The 26,478-nt window shown below is 37.0% G+C and overlaps 2 protein-coding genes across 2 annotated transcripts; one reads left to right on the top strand and one right to left on the bottom strand.

Annotated features, from left to right (window-relative positions):
* The first annotated feature begins 1,804 nt into the window (after positions 1 to 1,804).
* Positions 1,805 to 26,220, top strand: pigu (phosphatidylinositol glycan anchor biosynthesis, class U). Its single transcript, XM_042510262.1, has 13 exons — positions 1,805 to 1,908; positions 14,846 to 14,999; positions 16,273 to 16,337; positions 17,449 to 17,508; positions 17,838 to 17,900; positions 18,353 to 18,462; positions 19,858 to 19,958; positions 20,082 to 20,179; positions 21,348 to 21,502; positions 22,361 to 22,504; positions 23,094 to 23,218; positions 23,979 to 24,121; positions 24,827 to 26,220. Exons 1-13 carry the CDS (start codon positions 1,813 to 1,815, stop codon positions 24,938 to 24,940), a joined length of 1,428 nt encoding a protein of 475 aa, XP_042366196.1. The 5' UTR covers positions 1,805 to 1,812; the 3' UTR covers positions 24,941 to 26,220.
* Positions 2,909 to 13,031, bottom strand: psmf1 (proteasome inhibitor subunit 1). The gene is made up of 7 exons (XM_042510275.1): positions 12,827 to 13,031; positions 11,353 to 11,505; positions 10,898 to 10,980; positions 9,504 to 9,689; positions 6,703 to 6,759; positions 5,285 to 5,446; positions 2,909 to 3,431 (listed from the first exon to the last, which is right to left on the bottom strand). The coding sequence occupies exons 1-7, from the start codon at positions 12,953 to 12,955 to the stop codon at positions 3,380 to 3,382; spliced, it is 822 nt and encodes a 273-aa protein (XP_042366209.1). The 5' UTR covers positions 12,956 to 13,031; the 3' UTR covers positions 2,909 to 3,379.
* Positions 26,221 to 26,478: the final 258 nt, after the last annotated feature.

Here is a 26,478-nt window from a genome sequence, read left to right as displayed (position 1 = left end):
GTCCTAAACTCTGCACACTGAACCTTCAAATTAATTTTTCTGCTCATCAATCTAAACTCATTAAGTGAACAAATGAGTTTAGATCTTCACGTTCTTTTAGCTGAGGTGTCTCCCACTTCTCTTTGTTACCTCCGAGACTTTTCTAGCACCCTGACTGGAGAGTCCACCTGTGGTCACTTCAGCTGATTGGACCTGATTAGGAGACACACACACACACACACCTGCTGATGTGAGATCTGACTGCTGAGAGCAGAAACAAAAGACTCGAGGTGGAAGAGACAGCCTGCAGAGCTCAGAGACTCGACTGTGTGTAAGTTACAGCAGTTCCTCCTCACTGTGTTTGAAGTCAGTTTGTGGAGTTAATCCAAACGTGTGTTTGAGGATAATAGTAATCCAGCTGGGCCTAACACACACACACACACACACAGACACACACAGACACAGGTACCCCTCTTCTCGTGTGTTAATCCCTCTGTCAGTCTGTCTTTTATTGCTTTTCTTTTTTAGGTGAAGTTTTTCTTTGCTGCTCTGTCAGCTCGTTTTGGTCTTTTCTCTGTTTCACTAGTTATGATGCAAACTATTTATAAGATAAGACTTTATTGATCTACACAGGGGAAATTCAGGAAATAAATTTATATATATAAAGAAAGTTAAAAATAAAGAATAATTAGAATTTTACCAAATGAAAACATGTTTTAAAAAAAAAAAGCAATTGGACTTAAAAATAAAATTCACGCAGTGTACAAACAGACTGTACCTGAACAACTGCCTCCAGTGAATTTCCTCCCTGTGTTGGGTCAGAAACTTATTTCCATCTTTATTCAAAATGAAGTTTTTAGTTTGGCTTTGAATGTGTCATAACAACTTTCACGTTTGCAGCTGGGTGCAACTTAATAATGTCTATCAGAGTAGAAAAACCAAGATGGACAATATTTATTTCCATGAGTTGACCACATCATGTGTTACCAACACTGCATGCATTTTCCTCAAGTTTATATATATACATATATATACAGAATAAATCTGAACATTTACATGAAATGAATTCAACACATCAGCAAAGATAAACTGGCCTTTTCATTTCCAAAAAAAGAAAAACATTTTTAGAAACTGCACACACTGATGACCAGGTCACTGTTACCCATGACCCCTTGCATAACTGAATCAGCTCACACTAAATCCCTGTGCAGCATTTTTGTTTTGTTTGCTTGTTTTACATATTTGCTAATTACCTGTCTTATTATTCCAAGTGTGCAGACATTGTGACTCACAATTGATCATTTTGTTACTTTTTGATTCACACCGTCCACCTCAGAAACATTAAGTGAAAGTGAGGTCGACGTGAACACTCTGAGTCACGCTACAACAAACTACGCAGCTTCAGTCAAAAACAAATAAGAAAACACCTGGAAATGTGAAATAATTATCTTGTGGGAGTCAGTTTTGTACACTATGTGTCGTAGGCGTTCCTTGCTCCGTCTCTCTTTGAGCCAAGGGTCCCCTGACCTAAATGATTTTATGACAATGCGCTTTTATGATGATGGATAAATTATATTTCAGTCCTGTTGTTGCATGAAACAGTGGATCTTATTGTAGGAAGGAGCTTTTTTTACGTTTTTATTGTAATAAAATATGCATGATAACCCCTTACCCCTTTTTTCCCTCCCATCTTACTTCCCCCTCTCTCTCATAATCATCACTGTCAGTCTTTTGTCAGATTTGGATTTTAAATAATTGCCTGCATGTTGCTCTTTGTCTCTTTTTGTCTCCCTCCTTCTGAGTCTTTTCATTTTTGCGTCCTCAGGATGACTCATGTCGCAGAATAATGTTTCCCACGAGACAAAAGGAGACCCTCACGTCTCTTTCTTCCCACAGAGACAAAGAATCAACTGCAGCCACCTGCTGAAAGTGAGTAAAAAGTGTTTCTACAGACACATCAGCAAACCTCTGTCACACCCTCTATAATTAAAATTAACAATGTCAGTGAGCATTATTTGCATCCCCCTCGCTAGTTTTACTCCCCGAAGAAGAAAAAGCAGGAGCTGAGACTGTTTAAGTGGTCATATAAATTCAAATGGTCTTTTTTTACAACGTGTTGGAGCATAAAAATATGTAAATGAATGAAGAAACAGCTCAGTTCAGCGGCTGAATCTGAATTAAGAGTCAGAGGAAGACGTGCGCCGACTGCCCAAAGAGACGAACGAGACAAACAGATTCAAGAGACAGAGTGATGATGATAATATTTCTGTCTGCAGGTTTAAAATCAAGAGCTGAGAGCAAAATACCACATTGTCTGAATAATAAAGCAGGAAACACACAGAGAGCTGAGAGGAGACGTCTGATTGCTACAAAATGTTCTTTAGCTGAAAAAACACATTTTCTCCTAAAATTAACGCGACATAAACACCGATATTTAGCATGCAGGTAAACATTTGATGTGGTCACCACTTTGATTGTGTCGGGATGCTAGAATTTAGGACATTTCTTGGATTTTAGGACGTTACTAGGATTTTTGGACATTTCTAGGACTTTAGGACTTAAGGACATTTGTAGGATTGTTTTTACATTTCTAGGATTTTAGGAAGTTTCTCTGGTTTAAGGACATTTCCGAGATTTATGGACATTTCTTGGATTTCAGTACATTTCTAGGAATTTAGGACATTTCTGGGATTTTACGACGTTACTATATTTTCCGTACGTTTATAAGACTTAACGTCACTTCTAGGAGTTTCTGAAATTTCTAGTATTTTAGGGGATCCTCCACTGGCACTTATTTGATAAACAAGCTCTATTTTGATGCTGTTTAATGCACTCTGGCACCTTATGTTCACTAAAATTACACATCAATTCCCAGAATGAATCAGTGCAGTTTTGGATGATAACACAAACAACAGTTAACAACAATGACTCGAATGTCTGAGATTTTTATTTTGTTGTGACATATTTTATCAACCATCTTGTTAAATAAACAATCCAAACAAAAACAACCAAAATAACCATATTAATCTTTAATAAAGTCACAACAGGAACTCAAGGACCTCCTCTTTATGAATAAATTCTAAGATCTAAACAGATTTAGGAAGCAGAGGAAAAAACCTGCTAATGCGTTGTTCTTTTTCGATAATTAAACACAGAGTCGGGAACTTTTTCAGTTATATACACAAGCTGTTCATTAGCACATCAGAAATAAACAATTAGAAAACAAACCCTCTTTAAAAAACAAAACAGGAGGAAATAAAAAGGCAAGCATTTTTACTTTGGGGCCACTACACCAAATCAAACGCTGGAGGAGGTGAGGATGATGAGGACGCCTCCTGGCTTCCTATTGGCTGGAGGACAGGATGTTGTGAGTAGCAAACAGGAAGTAGAAAGGCAGGGACTACATGAACATGTCGTCGTAGCCGGGCGGGGGCATGTGGTCCGGGTCCGGCCTAAAAACACAGACTCGAGTCAAATGTCACCGTCATATTCTCAGTTTTAAAATAGAAGTGACGAACAGTAAATGTTCCCAGATTATCGGCCGATTATTGGGGCCGATATTTGGCATTTTATCAGTATCAGCTTTTTAATTTAATGATTAATGATCGCTGATAAAAATTAATAAACACTCAACTGACACCAGGGAGGCCAGTCTGAAATACATGCAAAGAATGGGGGGAACTTTTACTTTGTTAAACATCCGGGAGCTTTTTTTATTCGTTACAATTTTATTTAAATTTTCACTGAACTTAATTTTAAAAAAAGTTTCTGGGAACTTGCTTTTTATGATCTAAATTTTGACAGAAATATTTTCATTTTTATTGTGAATGCATATCGGTTCCAAATATCGGTTATCGGTCTCATTAAGTAATAATAATCAGTATCAGCCCTGAAAAACCAATATCGGTCGAGGCAGGCTCTCTTTGACTGGCGTGGAGATAAGAGATACCTCGAAACTGTCTCTGTTAACTCTCTCTGCTTCAGGCTCGCAGCACGTTCGCGTAAAACGAGTTAAATAATCCTTTAAGCACATCATTTGACACTTAAAAATGAGATCGTGGGGGCGCTCCATGCACAGAGGCTATGTCATCCCCTCTTTTTCCCCCTTTCACACTTAATCTGCCCTATCAAATCAAGGCAAAAAGCCCAAAAAATCTTTAAAAAAAAACCCCAAAAAACGATCATGTACCACCCATTTCTGCCTTTAAAGAATAAAGGAGCCATTTATTTAATCTCTATTTAAGTGTAATATCTCACCTAGCCACTAAGAGGTTTATTTTACCTGCTACTGCAGGTCTGCAGAGATTTAAGTTCATGCCAGTAAACAGGTGTTACCGACTGACGGAAGCAAACAATATTTTAAAATATCAGTGTGTATCAAGATACTGCCTTAAAAATATTACGATATAATTTTCAGCAAATATCGCCCACCCTTAGGCTATATATTATCGATAATAAATACAGATGGACTAATCTATAATCTGTAATAGACCAGCGGTGAAAAACGGATTTCAGCAAATCAGAACCAAACATATAAACATTATTCACAGTGGAAACACCATTGTTTGATCTGAAGGAATTATTCTGCATTTCATATGTGAGTGAATGTCATCCTCATTAAAAATATAGAGAATTGTTAATGTTTAATGCTACCTGTGGTTTTATGAAAGCTTGTAGAGTCACTGAGGACCAGAGGACACAAAAACACACTCAGTACTTCACTGAGAGCAACAACAGCCACGCAGATAAAATAAATCAGTATTCCTGCTTCGATTTTCACATCACAGAAACTGTAGATGCCTGTGTTAAAAAATATGATGCTGTGCATACAGTAAACACTGCTGTGCCTGCACGGCTTCATTTGGTGGCTTTTTTGTGACATTAATTTGAATAAAGTGTTTTTATAAGGTTTTCACTCAGCTGACGATCTGTCATATACTGACACTGATTACAGAGTGTAGCTACTCAATGAGCTGCAAAGGTGCTTTTCAGCTAATTTTAAACCAAAACTCAGAAAAAAACAAAAAACAAAAAAAACCCTGCTTCAGATTCATTTAATCTTGCAGTATGAGTTACCATGGCGATCTAACCAGCTTAAAAGAAGCCTGTAGTACGGGAAAACTCCAGCTTCAGACTCAACAAACACTGATGTCGCTCTGCGGTGCCTCCGAGTGCAAAATTTACAGTTATCTCATTTAAAATAAGCAGAATATACATTAAATGCTAATATACATTTTCATGCTTTATCAAGTCACGATTTAGTAATGTGCAGCTCTCCTTTTAAGAGTGTGTGTGTGTGTCTCACCCCGGTCTGTGACGTCCGACGGGTCCAAACGGGTCGAAGCGAGCCCCCGGGGGAACAGCTCCGGGAGGCAGGATGTCCGGTATCCCGCTAGACGGATCAAAACCAGAGCGAGGATATCCCGATCTCAACGGGTCCACTATCATGCCGCCACCGCCACGAGAGCTAGGAGGAGGAGGAGGGCAAAGAAAGAAGGAGAATATTTCACTAAATTTGAGTAGAATTAATGTTTTATTACAGCGACACTCGACCCGCTTTGTTTGGGGGCCGCTTTTCTAAAATGACAGGAGGTCAGGGGCCCCTCGCAGCAGCTCCACACGTTTATAGCACTTTAGGAGGTTTCTCAGATTTTTAAGATGTTTTTAGGATTTTAGGATATTTCTAGGATTGTGGTATGTTTTTAGGATTTAAGGATGTTTTTAGGATGTTTTTAGGATTTTAGGACATTTGGGGGATTTTATAATATTTCTAGAATTTTAAGACATTTTGGGGATTTTAGGACATTTCTAGGTTTTAAGGGATGTTTCTAAGAATTTAGGATTTTTCAGATATTTTAGGATGAATTTAGGATTTTAGGATGTTTCTCGATTTTGAAGATGTTTCTAGGATTTTAGGACATTAGGGGCTTAGCTAGCTTTGTCCCAGATTGCGTGGGATCCTCCACTGGCACTTTATGATAAACAAGCTCTATTTTGATGCTGTCTGGCATTGTGAATTAGAAAATGTGAATAAGAAAATGTTGGGGGCCACTTAGCACGCTATTACTTGAGTATCACTGTTTTATTATTTGGCATGACGTTGACATCCCTCAAAAGTTCAAACCAGGAAACATCAGGAATGATAGAAAAAGCAATTCAGTTTTTATTTACGTCTGTTTAAAACGATGTAAAATGAGTAGTATTTGACTTAAAAAAATACTTACAAAATAAAACACATTAGCTGTATGTTACAATATTATTTTCATGATGCAGGAGATAAGAACAACCTGATGATAACTGACAACAAAATTGGTAAAGTAAATTTCTTTGTGACTCAGTCCTTTGGGAACAATCAAACTTTGACCATCATTAAACAGTAACTTTCTGCAGGACTTTCAGTGACGGACCACGTCAGGACGACAGAAAAATGAACATTAAAACTAAATGCAGACTGCGACTTGATTGCTTTGGTTTGGTATTTTCTCTTCAGCGTGCGTCCTGAAGGTTTTTGTGAATAGGGCTTCACAGTCGGCTGGCAGAGGGAGTCTGGACAAGCGCCAGTAATCCTCTGCTGTCTGTCTGTTACTGCGCCGACGGACTGTTCATCCCCCAAAATCCCAGATTAGAACAAAAACCACACTGGTGCTTAAATATATATCTGCAAAACAATTTCCATAAACATTATTTGTAAGGATTTATTATGAGGGAGAGAGACAGACTCACCCGAAAGGATCCAGATCTGCTCCTCCAGCTGCGAACGGAGGAACCATGGGGTCACGCCTGAGAGGAAAAAATTATTTAATAATTAATTTAAAAAGCAAAGGTGCTGCTGCTGGTATTTTAAAAGTTTCTCACATGTATATATGTGTAACTTTTCACTATTTTGAATTATTTCAAACTGATTATCTTTGGTTTTTTTGGTTGGATAAAACAGAAGAAAATGAAATCGGTATTTTAAACTTCATGATAACATTTTCTGGACAAATCAGCCAATATGGAAAAAACACTGTGGAATTGTGATTGTGCTAAAAACATGAAGTGCAATAAACGAGATGTGAGGACACAAAACAAGGATTTGTTGTAGCTGTTGGAATTATAAGAAAAGATGTAAATGTGATATTGTTAAATGAAAATAACTAAATAGCTGCAGTTCATGTTTATTTTGATGCTGATCTTTATAGAAAACATGCCGTCAGAGGCCCGCAGGTTTTGAAGGCATGTTTACTTAAAAAAAAATAATCTTAAAACATTTTTGGAAATTTTTCAAGAATTTAAATTTGGCCTTTTTTTTTTTAAACAACATTCTAGTGACTTTTAAACAAAACATTTATTTAAAAAAAATCCCCCCAAAATACAGCTACAAACTCTAAAATAAGAAATTGTTGAATTTTCAAATTTCCGATGGTCCTCAAACACATCGTGTGTATTAAATTTGTGAAAAAAAATTCAATTACTTTTCACAAACTTTCAGGGTATATTTAGTTTTCCAAAACTTTTCCTTATTTGCAATTTCCATGACTTTTCCAGGTCTTTCCATGACCCTGCATTTGATCTGATTTGTCCTGTCATCTGTCTCTCTTTGCTGATGCAGCGACCCAGAATCTACACACAAGTGTATAAAATTAAATTTATGACAAACCTAATCCTGTAACTCAACATTACACATCACATATCCCCATTCATAATCGCAGTAATGCCGTCAGTAATTAGAAATATTCACAGGGAATCACTCAGACAGGCTGCTTTGTGATGAAACTGTAGTAAAACATCTGCTTCTTTTAGACTCTGTGCGTTTCTCTCCTCCTCCTCCTCCTCCTCTTCCTCCTCCTCCTCTGCAGCCCTGACTCAGTTTTTGCTTTCTCATTCATCATTCCTCGTCTCTCTATTTCTCTTTCATCGCTCTCTCCATCCGTTTTTCTTATTTCCTCTCCCTTTTCGTCTTTTCTTTCTCTCTCAGATTTTGGTTTCCTCCATCTGTCATTGTTTTCATCTCCCTCTACTCCTTTTCTTCCTCTCCTCTCCCTCCCTCTCCCTCTCTCTGTCTGGAGACGAGGAGGCGACGGAAGCGAGGTCGATAAAGTGCTGACATCACCTCACATCTCATCTGATCGGGTCACAGCAAAGAGGACGAGGAGGAGGAGGGAGAGGAGGATGAGACAAGGAGTGAGAAACAGAGTGATTCAGTCTGCACACACACACACACACACACACACACACACACACACACACACAAGCTGCCTGAGCTCTGCCCTCATTTACTCTCTGCAGTTGCAGTTGACCAGCAGCTCCTCCGTCTAGACTTTGTACAGGTCACAAACTCTGTGTGTGTGTGTGTGTGTGTGTGTGTGTGTGTGTGTGTGTGTGTCAAACAGGAGTCTATTTTAAAGTAAGGTCCCTCGTGTATGCGGTGTTCTTGTTTGGCACACTTTTATCACCTGTGGCATTTAAAGGAAGAAAAGACGTGACCGCTGCTGTATTCATATAATCCTTGTTAGTTTAATCAGTTGTCGGGCTGCGACTAATAATCAATTTGATGATCGATTAATCTTACATGAAATATTCAGAGATACTTATCCAATTTTCAGCCAGCTTTTTATCAAAACAATGTGGGTTGAATGTGTAGATGAACTTCCCTCCATCTGACCAGTGTATAGATTTATTTACGTCACTCGGCGTTGTTTCGCTGGCTTTTATTCGCTGTTACTCGGACTACAGGCTGTGCTTCCACATCTTTGTATTACCCTCTAACCCTCTAACGCCGCGTCCACAGACTCAAAGAGAATGCAGATGATCAAACCCATTTTCTTAGAAAAAACAACAAATTATAAAAATTGCCCCAAGAAAAAAAATTACCTATTATTTTTTGTGCTCTATAAAAACACGTTTTAATTTTATTTACAACATTAAAAATCTGTGGTAAAATAAATACAAAACACAGCCATTTAAAGTTGTATGCCCCTCCTCTAAGCCTTTAAAATGATTTGACACGCTCAGTAGTTGAACATGAAGAGAACATGGGGAGAAAATTAGGAAAATTAAATATTTTTCATGATGAACATAAACAACCAAAACGCTGTCACACGTCGACGCATATTAGAGCTACTGAATGTTGTCAACTACAGAGAATAAATTCATTATTAAGCATGAATGTAATTTAATTTATCACTCACAACATATTTGCATTATTTTTCCAAAACTTTCAATGACATTTATTAGTTTCTTGACTTTTCAAGGTTTTCCATGACCGCTGGAAGCCTGAAATTTGCTATTTTGGTGTAAATGAGTCTGAAACTGCTGACATCAAGTTATCCTTTAATTCCCCATTTTTCTAAATTATTAACTATCTTATTTATGCATCAGCTGGAAAACAGCAAACACGCTATTTTAAACTGAGGAAATTAAATATTAGTACTTTTTTGGCACAAAATACCTCGTGGCTATTGTTGCTTTCAGCAGGTATTTACACGTGAGAGTATTTCTGTGTAGAGGGAAGTTTGGACGGACAGTGTCCTGTCTTCACTCACCAGTGTGGCGGCTGTCTGCTGGGGATGCGGAGGGGGTCGCTGTCCTCTCGTCTTCGTCTCTGCTCCGCCTCCTCGTCCTCCTCCCTCCGGCTCTTCCTCTCTGCCTTCTGTCCTGTCAGTCGGTCCTGGGGGGGCAGCAGCTGAGTCGTCACCTTCTCTGACAAACTGTCTGCGTCTTTGTACACACTGCAAAGCAAAAAAAAGCTTTTAACATAATTCATCAAAATAAGGTTTTGTGAGTACAGCTGGATCTGTGGCAACAGCGTCCTGTGTTTTCTGATAGTACTCTGATAAAGTACTGTTATGGAAAATAAATAAACTAAAAGTACTCTGTCATGAAAAAACGAAGTATAACCAACAGGCATCAACTAGTTTTACTTTCATATTGACTGTTTTCAAATCAAAATGCCAGAAGACAAACTTTAATGTGTCAGAAAGAAAACATATTTTCTGATGTGTTTTCTGATAACTTGGTCTGCTTAAAATGCAGGATTTTATTTAAAACATCTGGGGCCAGATGCAAAAATGTCATGTTTGCACAAAAACCTTTTTCCCACACATAAACTGTTTCATAATAAGGTAAAATGTGTGCACCTCGTGCCTTCTTCAGAGCAGGCATACACAGGATTTTAGAGACAGCTGCAGGTAATGTGATGAGATTATGAGAGGAAAGATGGAAAACAATGTTTTAAGGTCGTTTGCCAACTTTGACTGTTTTATTTTTTTGCAGGCTGCACAGCGTTCTGTAAAATGTCAATCAAAGGCACATTTAAAAAGTTATCTTAAATTATTTATGAGTGATACAATTCGGCATTATTTTTATTTACATTCATTGTCCTGATGGTGATTGTTTCATTTTAACATGTGAAGCATTTTGTAAAGTTAGTTTCTACATGAGTGCTAATATAAATGAATCATTTTTCATCCTTCTGACATTTAATAATAATAATGACGTTTGAGATATCACTGCAACGATGATTTGCAGAAATGTGATGAATTGGTTGTACAGATGCTACAAATATCTGCAGCCCAGCTGCTCGGACACCGCTGGAGAACTTCGCCAGTGCAACACAATGAGCGGGTTTCCAGTACAGATTTGTGCAAAAATTAAGCGATATCTTCAGAAATGTCGATAAAACACAATTATGAGATGACTGCTTTTCCACTGAGTGATGTTATGCTACTTTTCCTCTGGTGATAAATTTCCAAGAAGCATGGTGATGGATGTTAAAAACATTTGCAGGTTTATTTCTATTGCAGCCACCACACTAACCGTCATTATTTCCAACTGAAGGCTATTTAGGCGTGTTATGCGAGTGACAAAAAACCTGAAAACTTAATGCCTCCGGCCATGGCTGTCTCTGACACAAAGGCATAAAAAAAACTACGCCTACCTGTCAAACGTGTGCAACTGGTCAGCATCCACGTGATCGCTGATGTTCACCGTCAAGTCTGACACCTGCTGAGTGCCGCAGTTCTTCACACACAAACAAAAACAGAGTGAATTCATTAAAATGACAAAAAATAAATAAATCACAGAAACACGCCAGTAAAAGATCAATACCAGCTAAACATTCGTTTCTCAAGACAAAACTCAACACATCAGGCTAACAGCAAACTGAACAGATTATAACTTTAAAGACTGACTTATTATTCATAGTCTGCTGTTTTCATGAATAATGTCAGTGAAGAAGCTTCTGTTCGTTGTTGTTTTGTCTCATCGTGTCGTTGTGTGTTTGCAGATTCGACTCAAACATTTAACAAACCATCAGCATCAAACTGTCATTCAAAACACATTATGAATTGGTGGCGTCCACATTTCCCTGTACTTTTGTTTGGCTGTTCATACCATCAGGTTGAAAATTAAAGTGGAGTCGACAGCGATGGCTTTGAGCAGCGACTGGGTGTCGCCGTCTTTGGCTTTATATCGCAGACTGTACAACTCCTTGTTGCTGCTCCAGTCAGCGGGCAGCAGCTCGGACTTCTTATCACTGCTGCGGGGCTAAAGACGTGGAAAAAACATTAAAAAAGAGAGATACATAGAGGGGGGTTAGAGGACAGTAAAAATACATAATAATTCATCAGAATATGTGTTTTAGTCAATTGTAGCATATAACTAAGTACATTTACTAAAGTACTGCACTTGAGAAATCTGAGGTACTTGTACTTTACTCCAGTAAGTCCATTTTATGCAGCTTTATACTTCTACTCCACTATATTTTTCTGACAGCTTAACTTTGCAGATTTCCATCCCCTCCCTCGCCAGTAAAAACTGTGTGTCTCCAGATGTGTTGACATTGAAAATGTGTGATAAACTAAAGGAGAACATTCTCCAACTTCTTAAGCTAAATAAACTATTTTAAAATCTTCTTGGATCTGGAAAATGCATCATCAGAAAGCTGAAAAAGGGGCATTAATTACTGCACAGTGAAAACAGTGTTATAAAGAATAGTTGTCCCTTAAATCCCCATTGCACAGCAATTAATAGATAATAGTATTTCATACTTTAATTCTGCTGATAGTACGAGTGATGGTGCAGTTTTCACAGTGTTGTATTACTTCTTTCAAGGATCTGAATATTATAAGTCTTCCCCCCTGCCTGTAGTTTCATGTTGTACTGTTACTGTTATAGTGACTGGCCCCAAGTGGCACAACACTAGGTTAGCTAGCTAAACATGACATGACAGTTTTTAGAGCTCGTCCTAAAAAAAACACCAAATTAAAACAGCTGCTGTTTGATTCTGCATCAAAAAACACGACGGCTCATTAACAAAAAGCTCAAATATGTTTGCCACAAATATTACAGTTTGAAAGATGACGTGAGTAACGGTCATTTAGGAAGCTAACGCTAATCTAAACTGAGTAGCAAATTAGCACGGACAGAATTCCATTTAAAAACGGACAGATTCAATTCTTCCCGTAATAAAAAGATCAATAACTGTGGTGGAAACGAACAAAAAATATAAATCTGAATAATTAAGAAGTCAAGCTTCAATTCGGCTTTAGTAGTTTATAAAGGAGCACGTATTTTACTTAAAATCTAGTCCAGATACTATTAACCCTGCAACTCTCATCATATGAACTCTATTATATGTTTACTCGTAGATCAGTAAAAAAAATGTAATGGAAGTCTTCTATATGTATTAAAGAATATTCAATACTGAAATTATCTTAAATGAAAAAAATAAAGCGATGTTGACGAGTGATCACGACGTTAAACGGCTAGATTTTTAAACGGACTTTGGTGTATCGCGGTCTTTAGTTCGCCACTGAAGTTAACACATTAGATAATATTAGCTAACAGTTTCTATTTTTTAATTTACCTCGTCTCCGGAGCCGATGCACCTGTATCCTCTCTTTATCATTTCCCAGTGAACGAAACACACAACGGCGTCCTGTGGGCAGGTGATACTGCCACCGACACAGGTGTATAACACCTCCAAGCCTGCCATGTTTCTTTAATCTAAAAAACTATAACAACATCGATTCAGTTTCAGGAGCAGAATCGAAAACGAAAGTCTCCGCGAGCTCACGGCAAGACAACCGCTTCCTGTGCGGGCTTTTCAGCGTAAAAGCACCAGCGGACACTACTCAGGTTGACAACTCAACTTTCATACAAATAAATAAAATACATACATACATACATGATAAATAATTCGAGGCTAAAAAAACCAATTACCCAAGTCATTTACGGCCTGCGGGCCAAATCTGGCCCCTGTGCTTTTATACATAATGTGTCAGAGTGCATACACAGCATCAAAATAAAGCCCCCTCATTTCCTAAAATCCTGGAAATGCTCTAAAATTCTATAAATGTCCTGAAATCCTAGAAATTTCTTTAAAATTCTACCAACATGTATGAGGCTGACCTCCTGTAATTTTGCAAAAGTGTCCCCCAAGCAAAACAACTTCAGTAGTTGAGTATCCCCGCCCTAAAATATGGACATAATGATGATGATTTCAGCAAAAAAAAAAAAATTCTAATAAAATTTTGTTTGATTTTTAAATTTGTTTTTAGATATGTCTGCTGTTTATTCAACTCCATATATCCGTAGTAATAATAATAATAATAATAATAATAATAATAATAATAACAATAATAATAATAATAATGTATAATAATTCTCCAGAGCTTTTAACCACACTTCAAGTGAACTTTGAACCTTAAATTGAGATTTTCAGGCTGTAAGTAGGAAGGTAAGTACTTTATTTGCACCCAGGAGTAAATACTCATGTTACAGCAGCAGTACACAAACAAAACCACCTGGAACAACACTGGTTTAAAGAAGCAAATATCAAAAACAAAAGTGTCAACATAACAGTTGAAAATTTCCACATTGCTGCAAGGTGTATAAAACTGAAATTATTATGAGTCATAAATTAAAAACATATTGTTTTTGTTGTTATTATTTAATTATAGATTACACAGCAGTAGATTTAGTAGTTTAGTGGCAGTATCACTGATGGAGTTGGATTACTGGGTACTTTTTGTGCAGCAAGGTTTCACCATGACAGTGACAGTTAATTTTTTTTTAACAACAAATCTTTTTTAAATGAGGTTTACTTTTGTAATAATTGTTTTCTTCTTGGGGTTAGGTCTATTTGTGTAAACCTTTATTTAAAAGATACGCTGTATGCTTCATAATCGTTACACTGTTTTGAGTTTGTCAGTTGTTAAAAAACTGTAATGAGTGATTTTTGTTGCAACAAAATTAAAAGTATTCATAGCGGAATAACAGTGGTGCAACGTGTCTAACTTTACGCTTTGTCAATTGTGTTTTGATCCTATGCATAAAGAGTCCGGGGTGAAAACATGTAGGGTTTATGGTTCCGCTTTTTAATAACGTTTTTAATTTAAAAAAAAAAAAAAAAAAAAAAAAAGAAGAATTAGTATTAATTAGTAACTCTCAAAATAGATGAAAAAATCGAAGAGTAATCTTTTAGAAATTATAATGCACAAAAACACGAATCCATGGTAGACTATCCAAGTGGCGTCTGAAACAACTGCCAATTTCATTGTAATTTTAAAAAAAAAAATCAATTTAAAACATACTAATAGTACTAATACTACTAACTAATAGATAGCAATAATAAATAAATAAATTTTATTATTACTCCTAATATTGTTTTGTATGTTTCATGTTTTTCACCAAAAAAACCCTTGTCCCTTGTGTGAAAACCTACCGGGCAATATTCCTTTCATGATTCTGATAATATTAATAATAATAACCACAACATTAATATGATATGTATTGCTAATCATCCGTGTATATATATATTTCGATTCCCTTCAGTTTCCGCTGTAATAACAAAAGACACCATTTCCCATCGTGCACCTCGCAGGGCGGTGAGGGCTTCCTTGTGAAGATGGCGGCTCCCCTGACACTACTTTTGATTGTAGCCGTTACGGTCCGTGCAGCTCTGTACAGATCCAGTTTGGCGGACCTGATCTCGGAGAGGGTGGAGGTGGTGTCTCCGTTAACCGCCTGGAAGAGAGGTAAGCCCGGTCACAGCGGCTCTCCGGGGGCTTTGTCCCGGTGAAACGCGGCTCCGGCTGCCCGCTCTGCTCGGCGCTGTTCCCGGTGATATAGTGAGGTCGATAACCGGTTTAGCCCAAAAACACCAACAAACTGTCTCTGCCGATGACATTTAGAAACATCACTAACTCCTTTATGAGGGAAATATAACAGCCTCGATGTGATGTTAGTCATTTAAGATTTAAATGAGTTTTAATTCGTATTTTTTCTAACGGAGGTTCTTCATTGTGTTATGTGGTTCAAAGATGTTGGTGCGATACAGAAACAGTCTTTACCGGCTACATGAGAGGAGGAAATTCACTAAAGTACCATTTAAAGTGCCTATACTTCACTCGAGTGCTTGTACTGCCCCCCTGCTACTACAGTTTTAAAGAAATCACTGCACATTTTACTGTGTTTGACTTACCTTGCAGCTGTAATATGTAGACTAAGGGACTGTTCTTTATTTATCAGAGGAGGGTGATGGTTGGTCGTGACTTCGTTTTGTTATTAGGTTTTAAATTTTTAAAAGGTGCCAGTAGAGGATCCCTGCACCCCCTAACAGAGGTCCTAACTAAGACCCTGATGTCCTAAAATCCGAGAAAAGTCCTAAATTGTTAGAAATGTCCAAAAATACTATAAATGTCCTAAAATCCTAGACATGTCCTGAAAACCTGGAAATGTCTTAAAATCCAAGAGATTTCCTAAAATTCTAGAAATGTCCAAAAATCTGTAATGGATCTGGAATCTGATTTAATTCCCACAGAACCGCTTGTTACACATGATGTGTCCACGTGCTGTTGAAAATTTGAAAACCCAATGATAATTTCTGTTTTGACAGTTTTTGGCTGTGATAAATTGTGTAATTTTGGTAATCATAAGAAAACATGGTATGTTTTCTTAAAAATAAGTGGAAAAAAATACAAATACAGCCATTTAAAGTTTTATGCTGCTCTCTTAAGCCAAAATAAAAATCAAAAGTCACTCCCCAGCACTTAAAAAAATATTTGACATGCCTCCCCCTTTTTGCACAACCCCCTGATAAATAAAGAACAGTCCCTAACCAGCGTTGAATACTCTCTAAGTTCTTTATGATGTAAAGGGAGAGACATACACACACACACACACACACACACACACACACACACACAATTGTTCATGAGGCAGTTGTAACAGGAAGTTGCATCGGTGTTGCATTTAACTGACTTTCTGTAACGTGTTGTTTTGTTTGTTTGTTTGTTTGTTTGTTTGCAGTTGTTGAAGGTTTGGCGCTGCTTGATTTGGGAGTCTCACCGTATTCTGGAGATGTTTTCCACGAGGTGACACACACACACACACACACACACACACACACAGAAATATGCTCATGACATTTATGACCGAGGGTGTAATTTCCGTCCTGTTCTCGTCCCCCTCACTTTTATTGTGTAATGTTGATTTCCTGAATTAACCCTTTGAAACCCGAGCAAATTACCTTGATTTCTCTCAAAAACATGTAAAGAAGGCAATGAGCAACTTAACAAGAAATGACCAAAAATGAAATGGCCCAACCAGAAATCGGTAAAAAGTTACAAAATAAACTTAAATTAGTAATAAATAAATAAATAAATAAAAATAATAAATATTCAAATACAAGTGCAAATTGTTTATTGCTGTATATCTTTATATTTTATGTTTTTCACACACTTTACACACTCAGCTCATTATATATACTTACATTTTAAATATCTGAGTGTTAATTGTTTTACTATTACTGTATTTCGATTTTGTATTTATATTTTTATATACTTTTTGCTGGTACTTATATCTAGTTGCTATAATTTTCTATTCTGGGCATTCAGGGATCAGTAAAGTATTTCTGATTCTGAATATAATGAGGAATGATTTTTTGTTTTTAACAGCATGCACTTTTCATAATAACTGATGTGTTACGTTGCATTATTATATTATGTTTTTGATGTTTGGTTAAATGTTTAGTTTTGTATTCATGTGTGTTCGTTAAACAGTGTACGACAAATTTCAGAAAATATTCTGATAACAAACAAATAAATTAATTCAGATTAAAACTGATATGAACATAATGGAAATCCATCTGAAAACATTTTGTTGCTTATAAATCAAACTAAAGTGACGTCACGTCAGAGGAGGAATAATATCAGTCAGTAAAAATAATTTTAGCTGAAGTATCTAAAAACATGCATTTGACCGGAGGATGCCACATAAACATGCTAATGTCTTAATAAATGTAATAATAATAATAATAGATAAGACTTATATAGTGCTTTTTTAGGTACTCAAATACGCTTTACATGAAATGCAAAAAGAAAAACAAATACAGATGCAAAATAGAGAAAAACAAAATACTGAAAAACACTTAAACGTCCTTTACGTGTGTTTCTGATCCCAAACATCCGTCTCTTCTCTCCTCAGACGCCTCTCATCATTTACCTCTTTCACTTTGTGGTGGACTACGCTGAGATAACATTTATGGTGAGTTTTAGGACGTCAAACTGCTTTTTTTGTATTAATAAGCCAATCAAGAATCGACGTCATGGTCTGAATATTTCCGGCACAAACACTCCTCCTTTGAGCTTCAATAAAACGTTATAAAAACAGATTGTGATGCTAATGCTGCGGATTTGCTCCGGTTAATAAACAGGAGGATTTTCTGTAACGTGAGCCGTGATGGGAAAACTCAGCACAATAATTTAAACCGCTTTCCCCGTCAGAAGGACATTTCTGCCTGCGGTGTTTTGAAAAGAAAGCGTCTCTGTGTTTATTTTTCGGGGCTCAGCTGCTCGCTCTTTCTGTGTGGTTAGTTGGCAGATGTGATCACTGCTGTGGCGCTCTACATGACGGTGAAGGACTACAACAAACAAGTGGTAAGAAAACAATAATGTGGCCTTAAAAAACATACAGATAAAATGAAGGGACATAGATTTAAATATGTGGACATTAAAGGGAAATTTCTGTATTTTTTTAACATCACATGTTTTCCACAAATGTGTCTGTTTTGGTTTTTTGTGCTGCAGTAACTTTGCACTTAAAACCACAGTTTCAGATATTCGGGGAAACATGTTATCTTTATGTAAAATGTGTGATAATTGATCAACTCTGTCATCATTCTGCTTCCTGACAAGTAACATGTTACAATTATATTTTTGTTCGCTGCCAGCTGACAGAGTTTTTATCATTAAATTGTAGTTTGTATAGATAAGGCATTAAACTAAATGAAACTTTAAAACTGAGTGTGTTATTTAGAGTATTTGGGGTATTTTACGGTTGTTTTAACAGTAATTGTGACATGTTTGATGTGCTTTTGATGCCGTTTCAGTTCAGAAAGCAGAAATTTGCCCTGGAGGCAGACCGCTACCCCCTCGACTGTCTGGAGCTCATCAGAAGCCCCAAAGAAATGTACTACATCCCTCTGAAAGTAGCCATGTTGTGAGTATCTCACACACACACACACACACACACACACACATACATGTCAACATAAATAATAGGGGACTATAATGAATTTTTCTCCAAGAGGGTACTTCACACACAGCCACACACACACTCACAAACCTCCCGGAGTGCATTAAAACCAAGCATGATGTTACAAAAAACCGTGAAGAGACGCATAAGTGGTGGCCACTTTTGCAAAATGACAGGAGGCTAAGGGCCAGTTGCAGATTTTTTTTTAGTATTTTAGGACATTTCTCAGTCTTCAGGGTGTTTCTTGTATTTTGGGACATTTCTTACATTTTAGCATGTTTCTCAGATTTAGGATGTTTCTTTGATTATAGGACGTTTCTCAGATTTAAGGACGTTTCCAGGATTTTTGGACTTGTCTTGGACTTAAGGTGATTCTAATATTTTCGGAAGTTTGTAGGATTTAGGACGTTTCAAGGATTTTTTGACTTTTCTTGGATTTTAGGTGATTCTAGTATTTCCGATGGTTGGTTTGTTTCCTGACATTTCTAGGATTTGAGGACATTTTTAAAGATATTTTTGGGGCTTTTATTGCCAGTAATGAACAGGACAGGTTAAGTGTGAAAGGAGGAGAGAGAGAGGGGGCGACATGCAGCAAAGGGTCGAGGCTGGAATCGAACCTGCGGCAGCTGCGGTGAGGATACAACCTCTGTATATGGAGCGCTGCTCTATCCACTGAGCCTTCAGATGCCCTTTGAGGATATTTTTAGGATGTTTGTAGGATTTTGTAAGACATTTTATTTTGGCATGTTTTTAGGAATTTAGGACGTTTCTTGGATCTTAGAACATTTCTTGGATTTGATGGTGTTTTTAAGATTTTAGGATGTTTCTAGGATTTTTGGACTTTTCTTGGATTTTAGGACATAAGGGACTTAGCTGGGACGTCTGTCAGAGTGTGCAGAAGATCCTCCACTGGCACTTTATTTCTTTCTTTTCTTTTTGATGAACAAGCTCTATTTGATGCTGCTTTATGCACTCCGGCACCTTACATTTACTAAAAGTATCACAACAATTCTCAGTGTGAATCATTTTATTTTTGGATTAGTAAAAGTCTGGGAAGCCACCCGGCACCACGTGGCCAGATCTGGTTATCACTGCTGTAAATGGTCTGTCTCTGTTATGCAATGGAATAAAAAATAAATACAGACTACAAATGTAATTTTTATTGTTTTGTCTTGTTTTTGTATATATTCTTTTTATATTTATATCTTTATCCAGTAGTTAAATGTTTGTTATCCTTGTTTTTAGCTGTATGTCTGATTCTGTGCATTGAGAGCATGAAAAACTGTTCACTCAAACTTAGATACTTAATATATCAGATATATCCGTGTAATTTTATTATCACTGTTTCTTCTCTCATAGTTACCTGTTGAACCCATTCACCATCCTGTCCTGCGTCGCCAAGTCAACCTGCGGCCTGAACAACGCCGTCATCGCCCTCTTCATCCTCGCTACAATAAAAGGTAATTTTGGATCCATAACTTGACATTTATACCTGAGTGTCAGTTTTCTGTTGTGTCAACCTTGAAGTAAATAACAATGAAGACATGAAGAGATTATTTGATTTGAATGTTTCTGTGTTGCAGGAAATGTTTTGCTGAGTGCCATATTTCTGTCGCTGGCCACATATCAGTCCATCTATCCTCTCACTCTGTGCGCTCCAGCGCTGCTCTATTTGATGCAGGTATGAAACGACACGTGCATGTTTAAAAAGCATTGATCCTCCGTCATTTTCTGACCCCTTTTCTCTGCCTTTTTTTTTTTTTAGAATATTTGAATATAATCTTCCGGATTTATGCTTTTACACAGGGTTCCCACAGATCCATAAAAAGTCATTGAATTAATTAATACAAAATAAGGCCTTAATTGGTATTAACATGTCTTAAATAATCCTTTCAAAAGTCTTAAAAATGCTAAAAAAGTGTAAGTAGGACTTTTTCTGATGCGTCATTATAAAATGTCGAATTAATTGTTAATTTTTTAAACAAAAAAGAAAGGCAGAATGCCTCTCACATTAACAACACCAAAAAATCATGCTTCATGTTTCAGTAGATATTTTTTAAAATTCTCCCTAATCCTAAGTACCTGATGTCAGTTCATGTTTGTTTTTTTCTTCAGTTTTGGTTATTGTAAAATTTTATCTTAAATTTCAGGCTAGGTGGCATTAACCTTTTGAAACTGGAAATCGTCCCACCTTTCAAAAGTACTCAAAAATTTTAATACTGACGAAATTAGTGTGATTTCTTTCAAAACATTTGGAAAAAAGGCAGTGAGTAATTTTGTAAGACATGTCCCACAATTTGCAAGAAATTAGTAGATTTTGAAGTTTTTTTGTTGTATTATGTTGTTTTTGTTTTTTAAAAAACTGATAAAAAATGTCCAGAGAGCTATATTTAAAATTATCATAATAATTTATTTAAAATTATTTTTCAAAATGATATAATTCTAAGCAGACTTTTTGAGGCCATTTCCTTTTCTTTTTTTTTACTCTTCCATTTTTTTATTTTATTTTTTTATTTGCAATTTGCTAATTTTCAGATTATCTTGTGCATTTTACTACTCTGATGCTATGTTTGTGTAATTTCATTTTAGTTGCTGATTGCCTTCTTCTCACGGTTTTAAAAGACATCAGGTCAATTTTGCCCAGGTTACAAAGGGTTAAGAAAAGTCTTGAAACGTCTTCAGTCTCACTTGAGTTACGCTGTAGGATCCCTGTTACATGTGAAAAGTATATTTTCACTTTTGGTGTGTATTTTCCTCACAAGTTTGGTCTTAAATTGAATTTGAAGTGGTATTAAAACGTCTTGAACTGTTACTTTACTGTCATTCCATGTTTGTGTCTCGTCCTCCAGCGTCAGTACATCCCGCTCAACTTCCGGCGGTTCAGCTTCTGGTGGTTCATCGCTCAGTACGCCTTCATGTACCTGGGCAGCCTGTTCGTCATCATCTGCCTCTCCTTCTTCCTGCTCGGCTCGTGGGACTACCTGCCGTCTGTCTACGGCTTCATGTGAGCGGTGAACTAAATAAACTTAAGATAATCCTTTATTAGTCCCACCACAGGGGAATTTGCATTATTACAGCAGCAAAGGGACATCAAAGCAAGGTATGTACGTTATAAATAGAGAAAAAATAGGAATATAAATAGTAAAAAAAAAAACAAGATGCAACACTTGAAATAGGAATTTAAGCAAAAGGAAAAAAAAAAGATAGAAATAGAGCAAAAAGAACAATGTAAATAGCAAAAAAAAACAAGACACAAAACTCAACAGTAAAATAAATGTATACATCAATTACACATGGAAAAATAATTGCACATTATGATAAATTGCAAGTTAACTGCTCCTGTTTTTGTCTTCTTATCTTTGTTTTATCCCGTCTGTGATGTTGTCTTCTTATACTACTTTTTATATTATTTTTATCGTCTTTTATTGCTATTATTCTTTAATTTTCTAGAATTGAATAACTTTAATTTCCGTTTGAGATCTGCCTGCTTTATCACCTTTATTCCTTTTATTTTCTTTAATCTTGTCGTAAACAACTGTTTTTAAAGGTGCTATATGAGTAGTTATTATTATTGTCATTACTGGGAGCCGTGCTGGTTGTGTAGTCGGACAGCAGCAGGGAGGAAGGACCTGCGGCATCGCGCCGTCACACACTTTGGGTGAAGCAGTCTAAAAATAGTTAAAATAATTTGTATGACGTAACAAAACCTGACAGAAACTGAGATGATTTTGAAAGTCAGACTGATGAGAAGTTATTTTCATAAGATTGCGGCTTTAAATGTGATCAGATTTCTTTTTTTTTTAAATATATTTCTCAATCATCCAGCTGTGGTCGTGGTGTTGACCGTCTGCTTTCCCTCCAGTCTCTCAGTACCAGACCTGACCCCGAACATCGGCCTCTTCTGGTATTTCTTCGCCGAGATGTTTGAACACTTCCGCCTCTTCTTCCTCTGCGTTTTCCAGATCAACGTCTTCTTCTACACCATCCCGCTGTCCATCAAACTCAAGTAAGTCCTCATCGCCCGCGCACCATCCGACCCTCAGAGTTAATGTGACCTTTTTATGCCTCTGCGCTGATCGTGGAGGTCGGAGGAGTTATATTTTCAGGTCGTCTGTGTTTCCACGTGCATATGTCCGTCACACTCTTGTGGACGTGATGTCTCAGGAACGCCTCAATTTCCCGCTGACGCAGGATAATGCCATGGCAACACGGGCGAAATCAAAGCAATTTATCGACTCTGTTTATCGGTCAAAAATTGTATTATCGCCATCATCGGTGAGACGTCATAAGTCCCATTATCGGTCCGACACTTATCGTGCATCCCTTGAGGGAGTTTTCTCACATTTAGCACAAATGTCAACTTGGACTCAGTAATAAACTGATTAGAAACTGGTGGTTGAAGGTCAAATGTCAAGGTCACGGTGACCTCATAAAACATGTTTTTGGCCATAACTCAACAATCTTTGGTTCCCAGTTTGACACTGTGTTGATTGTATAGATCTTCTGTGTGAAGCATCCATGTGTTCACAGACATGGAGGCACACGACCACGTGGCCGTGTATCTCGTTATTAATCTGTACGTTTCGGTGTTTCAGGGAGCATCCGGTGTTTCTGATCTTCATGCAGTTGGCTGTGATCTCCATCTTTAAGTCGTACCCCACTGTGGGAGACATCGCTCTCTACCTGGCCTTCCTTCCTGTCTGGAGTCACCTGCACAGATGTGAGTGTATAAAACACAGAAGATGTTGCATATTAATTCTCACAAGATGCAATTAAAGACTCCTAATATTGAGTCTGATGCAATACAGTACAAGAAAGAAAAGATCAGTATTTTATCAGATTTATTTTATCTAAAACCGATCCATTAACCCTTTGAAACCTGGGCAATTGGGATTTTTTTTTTTTTTTGAAAACACAAAAAGAAGGCAATCGACAACTTTATAAGACATGACCCAAAAATCTGCAAGAAATTAGTAAAAAGTAAAAGAAAAATACCTAAAAATGAGGGAAAAAAAAGAAAGCAAAATAAACCCCAAAACATAAAACAACAAGAAAATGACCTGAAAAAAAGTATTTTAAAAATTCTAATAATTCTATTTACAATAATAATAATTTTAAATGCACATTCATGATAATTATGAATATTTTTTTTCTGTACATTTTTTAGCTTTTAAAAAAAACAATATTCTTTACCTACCAATGTCTTGCAGTTTGCTGGGACGATTCTCGCCAAGTTGCTCTTTGCCTTTTTCTACATGTTTTGAAAGAATTCAAAAACCAATTCACTCAGGGTCCAAAGGTTTTAATATTTATGAAAGAAGGGAATAGAAAAATGATGTAGATCCAGAAGAGGGAAGAGAAGACAAGTCTGGACCCTGAGGCGGGACCAGTTGAGAATCGCAGACATTAAGTGATCATGCAGAAACACAAAAGCCGGATAAAGCACGACAGCCTCTCTCCTGGTTTCTCTTCCTGTTCAGTCTTGAGGAACATCTTCCTGGTGTCCTGCGTCCTGCTCGCCTGTTCTGCTCTGTTCCCGGTTCTCTGGCACCTCTGGATCTACGCCGGCAGCGCCAACTCCAACTTCTACTACGCCATAACGCTGCTGTTCAACGTGGCACAGGTAAGACGGAGCTCGGGGGGAATTAGTCAAGCAAAGGTATGCACATTTATTTTCCAGGTCTCAGTGGCTCGGCAGTTAAAAGATGATTTTTTTTCATTGGAGGAAGTCATTTTATAAAAGTGTTGTGAGACTTATATCTGATTTTGTTATTAAGTATTCAGGTTGTATATGAAGGTTCATATGTAAGTTTATCAATGGAAAAACTTCACTTAAAAAAATTGCAAATAACTAAAGTTCTGTTTTTACAGTTTCTGGCTGTGATAAATAGTGCCATTTTGATGAGAATTTGAATAAAAATGCCTCACGGGTATCGAAAGCGTGTTTAAGTCAAACTATCACCAAAAACTTGAAAAAAATAACAAAAAAGTTTACCCAACAATTGCCAAAAAAAGTTAAATATCAAATATCAAACAGCCCTAAGTTATATTTAAATATTCAGTTATAATGCTGATAATGCAACTAATATATCTTTTAAAAATCTATTATATAGTAATAAAAAACACCTCGATGAGGAGTGATGATGGTCATGTCAGACAATGTCTGCTTGTCCTGGAGGAATCATGGTAATTTACTGGTAAAAATGTGTATGAACCCTGTATTTTCAGCTCGCTTACACCGTTATTTAAACCAACTATTTATGATTTATTTACTTCTTTTTCAAATGCTGAAGAATTGATCAGTGTCCTAACATTTGTTTCCCCGCAGATTCTGCTGGTGTCAGATTATTTTTACGCCTTCTTGAGGAGGGAACACCATCTCAGCTACGGGCTGTATCTGAAGAGGAAAGATGGCTCTGAAGCGACGCTCGTCCTTAAATAAAACACACTTACACTCATACACACATCGACACCGGGCTGACAGCTTCATCCAAGAAGGGAGAAACTGCTGGACGCCTCACTTCTCCACAACGGGAACAAACACAAACTGAGGAGGATAAAAGACGTTCAGAGCCACACCGATCCTCAGACGGGACATTAACACACACGCACACAGCGTGTGTCCAGTACGTCATATGCAAGACGTCACAACACTCAACATGACGGACACACGCAGAGACGGGATGTGGGAATCTTGTTTCTGCCATGTGAGACAAACAACTAAACATCCTCTTTTCACTTTCTCCTCCTGAGCGCTCTTATTTTGAAGCCTTTTTCTTACCTGGAACCTTCGCCTGCAAGGGTGGCTTTTATTTTGAAGCCTGCTTCCTCCTGACAGCCACTCATAGTGAAATTTTATTTTGACGCTCTGTTAATCCTGCAGCTTCGTCCCAGATATCTTATTTTGAAGCAAACAGCTGGTTTTTTTCTGGAAGGAATTGACTCTGCTCTGCTGGGGCTTTTATTTTGAAGCACCAGCTCATTTTTCTAGCTTTTTTTTTTTTTTCGAGAAGGAAACGTCACTCTACTCTGCTCGGGCTTTTATTTTTGAAGCCTCTTTAAACACCAAAAAATCATAAAAATGTGTAAAGGTCCCTCTGATTTGATCATTCCTGATAGCCAGTTCTCACACGCATATTTTATTTGAGGTGTTTCACGTTTGCTCGATTATATTTGTGATAAAAATGTTTTCCTTTATAGTGGAGAACTACTTTAGGGGTTTCTCTGGGAGCCTAAAATGCCCATTTATCACTCTTGTCCCTCTTTTTTCTCACCACTTTTGTGATTTTCAGTCTTTTTTTACACAGTCTGCTCTTTAATGAACAAATTACAGATCATCAGTGTTGTTATCTGAACTGAAAAACATTACTAACCTCATAATGGAACAGAAAACCTAACTTCCACTGCCTAAAAACAGAAATAATTCTCTAAAAAAAGAAAAACTGTTTATATTACCGCCTGATAGAAAGCTACTGTGATTCAAACAGTGAATGTGTTTTAACAGCTGCAGTCCTAAAGTTCATCAGGTTAACCCTTTGAAACCTGGATCGACATCAGTTTTCTTGTGCTGCCTTCAGAAACCTTTCAAGCATTTAAACTTTTGAAATGTGAGCAAACTGATTTATTTCAAAAACATGGAAAAGGCGATCAGCATCTTGGCATGAAAATGACCCAAAAATTATCTTTTTGAAGAGTGAAAATTTTAAGAAAATGATCAAATAACCCGAAAAAAGGATATTTATGATTACATTATACATTTAAAAACAGATAATAGAAATTTTTGTATAAATATATATCATCAATTTTCACACTGATTATTTTGTTAGTTTTAGTGTAGCACTTCCTTCCAGTGAATTTCCTTTTTTTTCTCTTTTTGAGATTTCGGGTAATTTTCTTGTAACTTTTTTACTCATGTCTTGCAAAGTCTTTTTGTCAATTTCTTGTGAAATAGCTCATTGCCTTCTTTTTGTGATTTTTTTT

The sequence above is a fragment of the Plectropomus leopardus genome, chromosome 2, assembly GCF_008729295.1.
Source record: "Plectropomus leopardus isolate mb chromosome 2, YSFRI_Pleo_2.0, whole genome shotgun sequence".
Taxonomy (NCBI): domain Eukaryota; kingdom Metazoa; phylum Chordata; class Actinopteri; order Perciformes; family Serranidae; genus Plectropomus; species Plectropomus leopardus.
This window is presented reverse-complemented; position numbering and strand designations above follow the sequence as displayed.

Bases quoted from the DNA above. Each gene is read 5' to 3' on its own strand.
- pigu (XM_042510262.1), top strand. From the start codon at position 1,813: ATGTCGCAGAATAATGTTTCCCACGAGACAAAAGGAGACCCTCACGTC. The intron at 20,180-21,347 runs GTATGAAACGAC...CTCGTCCTCCAG, and splicing joins CGCTGCTCTATTTGATGCAG to CGTCAGTACATCCCGCTCAA. The intron at 23,219-23,978 runs GTGAGTGTATAA...CTTCCTGTTCAG, and splicing joins CTGGAGTCACCTGCACAGAT to TCTTGAGGAACATCTTCCTG.
- psmf1 (XM_042510275.1), bottom strand. From the start codon at position 12,955: ATGGCAGGCTTGGAGGTGTTATACACCTGTGTCGGTGGCAGTATCACC. The intron at 9,690-10,897 runs GTAGGCGTAGTT...TTTGCTTTGCAG, and splicing joins CAGTTGCACACGTTTGACAG to TGTGTACAAAGACGCAGACA. The intron at 6,760-9,503 runs GTGAGTGAAGAC...TTTTCCTCTCAG, and splicing joins AGCAGACAGCCGCCACACTG to GCGTGACCCCATGGTTCCTC.